The sequence below is a fragment of the Panthera uncia genome, chromosome C2, assembly GCF_023721935.1.
Source record: "Panthera uncia isolate 11264 chromosome C2, Puncia_PCG_1.0, whole genome shotgun sequence".
Classification (NCBI taxonomy): Eukaryota; Metazoa; Chordata; class Mammalia; order Carnivora; family Felidae; genus Panthera; species Panthera uncia.
Genome location: NC_064810.1, coordinates 68138155 through 68144154, shown reverse-complemented (window position 1 = coordinate 68144154; position 6000 = coordinate 68138155). Strand labels below are relative to the sequence as shown.

Here is a 6000-nt window from a genome sequence, read left to right as displayed (position 1 = left end):
CTCAGTCGGTTAAGCGTCGGACTTCGGCTCAGGTCATGATCTCGCGGTTCGTGAGTTCAAGCCCCATGTCGGGCCCTGTGCTGACAGCTCAGAACCTGGGGCCTGTTTCCGATTCTGTGTCTCCCTCTCTCTCTCTGACCCTCCCCCGTTCATGCTCTGTCTCTCTCTGTCTCAAAAATAAATAAACGTTAAAAAAAAAAATTAAAAAAAAAAAAAGATAAGTGAAATAAGCCAGTTACAAAAGGATCAATACTGTATAATCTTGTTCGTATGAGGTACTTAGTCAAAATCATAGAGACAGAAAGTACAATGGTGGTTTCCAGGGGCTTTTGGGGAGAGTAGAATGGGGTGTTGTTTAATGCATATAGAATTTCACTTTCACAAGATGAAAAAAGTTCTGGAGATGATGGTGGTGATGGTTGTACAATATTATAAATGTATTTAGTACCACTGAATTGTGCGCTTAAAGATGGTTAAGATGGTATATTTTATTATTTGTGTATTTTGCCACAATAAAAAAACATTTGAGAAAATAAAAACAAAAGACCCTGGAAGCGATTACCTCAAAAATTTAAAAAGGGAGAAAAAAAGAAAAACTCAAAAAAACACAAACAAAAAGGAGGGGAGAAGCATAAAATTCCAAACAGTAGAAAAATGGTACACCAGGCAGCCATTTTGTAATTGTAAATTACTGAGAAGCGATGTTGATGAGATATTAAAACACTCACAGTAATATGCATCATATCCTATTGTTGTAATATATTTATACATACATACACAGTTGGGAAAAGTCTAGAAGGGAATGTACCAAACTGCTAAGAGTGGTACTCTTTGGGATTATGGGTGATTTTGTATTTCTTATCTATATTTTCTAAAATAAGCATGTATTAAGAAAAATCCATGTAAGCTTCTAAAAAAAATCAAGTCAGCTTAAGGAAAAAACCCTGTAATCTCAAGTAAATATGTTAAACACTTATAGAACGATGAAGACGGGAGAGGTTTTCAAGTCTAATTCAATACAAAGCTAAATTTATTAAATACCCAGTTTCCCCAAATCAGTATGATTTTAGTTTCTGAGTTTTTATTTTAATTGTAATTAGGATTTTCAAAATCTAGCCCTTCTTATTAAAAAATGTAATTAGTTGGCTTATTTAATTTCTTCTCATATGATTTAAAACATTAACCCCAAACTCAGTGTCTTAAACACCAAAAACTAATTTCCATTAAAAATCGTGAAGCATGCTAATGTAAGAATACGGAGTCATTCTTCATTAACAGTAATTACCTCGACTGAAGAGCAAACAACTATGCATGGAAGTAAAACAAAATCCCAACTAATGAGCACCATTCTGAGATCAAGGGCCACAGTGAATAATTCTGAAATTGCAATCAGAATTACACAAAGCTAACCAGACCAAGGATTGACTTTTATTGACTATCAAAACCAAAATCATTCAAAATGGCACACAAAACACCGAGCCGAGCCAATTCTTTTTGAAACCTGTTGGTCCTCTCCCTCAGTCCCTTCCTCTGGCCCTTGAGAGTCCTTGTCGCCTCTTCCCTCAGCTCATTCAGGGTAGCGGTTCTTCAGAAGTTCTTTCAAGTGTTCAGGAGCCCGGCTCCTTTCGGCCCCGCCCCTCCCGGCTGACCCCGCCCCCTCCTGCCAACCTCGCCCCCCCCACCCCGGACCCCCCCCCCCCCGCCCCCCCCCGCCCCCCCCCCCCCCCCAACCCCGGCCTGCGGCGTTCTGTGGACTTCTCCCACTTTCTCTGCCAGTGTGTGACGAGCAAGGCGCCGGGAGGGGTCTATTGCGCAAGCTCAGGGTGCTGCGCTGGGAGTACTGGAGACGACCCGGCAGCACTCACGAGACTATGCGGCGCGACATTCGGCGGGCTCCTTCCCGGAAGCGGAAGCTCGGGGGGCGGGCCAAGGGGATCCGGGAGTCCACGGCGGTTAATTTCTTTTATCGTTTGGCTTTGCTTCCCTCCGTCTGGGCTTTTCTGAGGCTGCGAGAGATGGTCAGGTCCGGATCTCGATCGGGCCAGGTGAGGGCTGCGGACCTGAGGCGTCCACTATGGGGTTTAGAGGGACTGAGGGGGCAAGGGCCAGGAGAAGTGCAAAACTCTGAAAAAAATAAAAGCAAAGACAATGTGGCGGCGTTAAAAATGCTGGGAGAGGGGAGTTGGGGGGACACCCAATGTTAACATCCTAACACAGCCGCACTGTCCATAGATGTATGTTCTGTTTTAATTGTAGTCTTCCAGAGCGTTGGCTTTGGTGTAGGGCGCCGGTTCGAGGCCAGCCTCCGTCCTGGGTAGGGTGACTTAACCTCTCCAACGCTCAGTATATTGTTGCATCAAATACAGTTCCTTGGCTTTTCCACCAAGTGTTGCTATTAGCTGGTGTTCCGTCACAATTACTGGTATTTTACAACTACTTGTAAAAACTAAAGTCTCCCAGTTAGTGCCCCCACCGACAGCCTTACCCTTTCCAAAAGCACCCCCTCGTTGTCACTAAATGATTTATTTTCTGCTTTAAAATCTACACGAATCCTCTTTCAGGGTAAAATCTCAGTTCTTTGGCCTGTCAACACAGCTATTTTTTGATTCCCCTAGTGCATTCCTTACCAGACCCGCCCCCACTCCAAGTGTATCCAGCACTGTTCACTGATATGTTCTTCAGTGTCCTGGATGCCCCATGCCCTCTCATGCTTCCATGTCTTTGCACTTTCCTTTCTGTACTGCCTGGAATGCACCTCTGTTCCTGGTACCTCCACTTTCTATCTTTTCCCTCAGCTCAGGAGCCACTCAAGAGCCTTCCCTACCCCTCTCACTTTCCCATTGTTTGGGTGCTCCTTGCTTCCCCCTTTTGTGCTTTGTGCTGACCATTATTAAACTGCTTTTCATACTAGGGACCTTCCTAATCTATATACCTCCCTTACTGCACAATTTATCTCTATATCCTCAAGGCCTGGGATAGCACATAGCATATAGTAGATTTCTAGGTAATGAATCAACTATTTCTCACACAGACTCACTACCTGGAGTGATCTTATCCTCTTTAATATATCCCCGTCTCTCATTCTCTCACTTGATATCAACTCACCTATGATACTGTCTTCCCCATTAATATTAATCTTAATGCTTTTTAAAAAAATACCTGGCTCAGACTTTCTTCATGAGTACTTCCTGAGCATCCTCACCCTTATAGATCTTTCTCTTACATTGAATGAACTCAGAATATGTGCAGTCAGCAAGGGGAAAACGTGGTTTTTGTAATCATGGTCACCTTCAAGATTCACATTCCAATTCTGCCATTACTATGGTAGTGATATTAAGCAAAGTGCTTTCTACTTCTCTGAGCCTCCTTTCCCTTAGCCATAAAGTAGTTGTAAATAGGTATAAAATCCTGCCTCAAAGAATTGGGGAGAATTACATGAGAGAACCTGGTAAAACATCTATCTCACTCTTGGCATAAATGTGCAACAAAATTTGGTCCCCTTAAAAACAGTTTACGACCATCTTAATGGTAAGAATAGCTAACACTGGGGTGCCTGGGTGGCTCAGTCGTTAAGTGCCCGACTTTGGCTCAGGTCATGAACTCGTGGTCTGTGAGTTCAAGCCCCACATCGGCTCTGTGCTGACAGCTGAGTCTGGAGACTGCTTCGAATTCTGTGTGTGTCTCTCTCTCTGCCCCTCCCCTGCTCATGCTGTATCTCTCTCTGTCTCTCAAAAGTAAATAAACGTAAAAAAAAAAAAAAGAAAAATGGGGCACCTGGGTGGCTCAGTCGGTTGGGCCTCTGACTTCAGCTTAGGTCATGATCTCTCAGTCTGTGGGTTCAAGCCCCGCATCGGGCCCTATGCTGACCACTCAGAGCCTGGAGCCTGCTTCAGATTCTGTGTCTCCCTCTCTCTGTCCCTCCCATGCTCACACCTCTGTCTCTCTCATTCTTTCTCTCAAAAGTAAATAAACATTTTAAAAAATTAAAAAAAAAAAAAGAATAGCTAACACTGAGGTAGCACTTGTGTGGTAGATGTTACTCTTAAGTGTTTTTCCACAGTACTTCTAATTCATTTAATATTCATAATAGCCTTATGAAGTAGATACTATTATCATCTCCATATAGATGAGGAAATTGAGGGATGAAGACTTCGAATAATTTTCCTACAGTTACAAAACTGGTTAGCAGTGGAGCAGGATTCAGACCCACATAGTTGGTCCCAGAGTCCCTTCTTTTAAACATTATACTATAATTAGATGTATGACTTTGAACAAGCCTCCTTTCTGTAATTTAGGTTCCTAGCTCACAGAAATGATAAATCATAGGGTGTGGATTAAATTATTCTACAAATGTAATCTTACTTTGCACCTGTTAGTAGGAGATACAACTTGTAAGAAATGCATATATTTTTCTCAAATAGCAAAGAAAAAAAGTTTAATGATAATACCCAGTAGAAGTAAATGTGAGATAAAGAAAAATTATGGTCTCATGCATTGTGGTTTGGGGCACTCCTTTTTGAGAGTGTTTTTGTAAATTGTATCAAGAGTTATTAAATGAATTATAGCCTTTCACCAAATAAATAAGCTTTTAATCCTGAGTATGAAAATGCTTTTTTCTGTACATGGAAATGTTTACTTCAGGCTTGTTTTTCAATTGTGAAAAATAGAAGCAAACCAAGGATGTGTTACATTACTTCCACTCAAGAAAATATTATACAACCATTAAAAAATTTTGTGAAGTTATGTTAATATGGAAAAATATTTAAAAATAAAATCATAAGATTTACTTTTTTGCAACTAGCTAGTCATTATGACTAAGAAAATCCATATGGGAAAAGATTGGAAGACCCAGTAGCAAAATCTAGTGTCTAGATCTGGTTTCTAAATATCATTTGCTAAAAGGAACCATGACTTCTAGGAGGAATGGTCAACTCCACAGCTGGAACAGGAAAATTATAAGATGAGCCTGGATACATCAAAATAAAAAGCATCTGCAGAGTAAAGGAAACGACAGAGTGAAAAGGCAACTTATGGAATGGGAAAAAAGATTTGTAAACCCTCTGCCTACTAAAGGGTTAACACCTAAAATATATAAGGAACTCCTACAACCTAATAGCAAAAAACCAAAGGGCCTGAATAGACATTTCTCCAAAGAAGATACATAAAAGGCACATGAAAAAGCACATGAAAAGGTGCTCAACGTTACTAGTCATTAGGGAAATGCAAATCAAAACCACGGTGAGATAACACCTTACACCTCTTTAGATGGCTAGTCTCATGGGTGAGAATGTGGAGAAATTGGAATACTTGTACACTTTTTGCAGAAATGAAAAATGGTGCAGCTGCTATGGAAAACAGTATGACGGTTCCTCAAAAAATAAAAAATAGAGCTCTTGTATGGTCCAGAAGTTCTACTCCAGATTTTTTTCCCAAGAGAATTGAAAACATGATCTCAAAGAGATATTTGCACTTCTCTGTTCATTGCAGCATTATTCACATTATTAGTCAAGATGTGGAAACAATCTAAATGTCTATTGATAGTTAAATGGGTAAAGAAAATATGCTATATACACACAATAGAATATTTTTCAGCCTTAAAAAAAAAATCCTGCCATGTGCAACATGGATGAACCTTGAGGATATTATGCTAAGTGAAATAAGCCAGTCAAAAGGACAGACAGTGCATTATTCCACTTCCATAAGGGACCTAAGATAGTCACACTCAGAAGCAGAGAGCGGAATGGTAGATGCCAGGGGCTGGTCTGGAGGGAGGGGGAATCGGGGAGTTGCTATCCACTAGGTATAAAGTTTCAGTTATACAAGATAAATAAGTTCTAGAGATCTGCTGTACAATATCATACAAGTAATCACCTGTATAGTATTGTGCACTTAAAAATTTAAGAAAGTAGATTTTGTGTTATGTATTCTTACTACAATGAAAACAACAACAAAAGATGAGCCCAGAGCACCTTGTTGCAGAAAGTAAGGAATTGCTCAAAA

At 40.5% G+C, this 6000-nt stretch overlaps 1 protein-coding gene across 3 annotated transcripts in view; it reads left to right on the top strand.

Annotated features, from left to right (window-relative positions):
* The first annotated feature begins 1902 nt into the window (after positions 1 to 1902).
* Positions 1903 to 6000, top strand: part of CCDC14 (coiled-coil domain containing 14) — a 50862-nt gene continuing 46764 nt past the window's right edge. For 2 of the 3 annotated variants that reach the window (XM_049628318.1, XM_049628317.1), the window contains exon 1: positions 1926 to 2045. In XM_049628318.1, coding sequence (XP_049484275.1) covers positions 2016 to 2045 — 30 coding nt within the window. In that variant the 5' untranslated portion in view covers positions 1926 to 2015. Of the gene's footprint in view, positions 2046 to 6000 lie in introns of all 3 variants that reach the window. The other variant, XM_049628316.1, reaches the window with a different exon arrangement.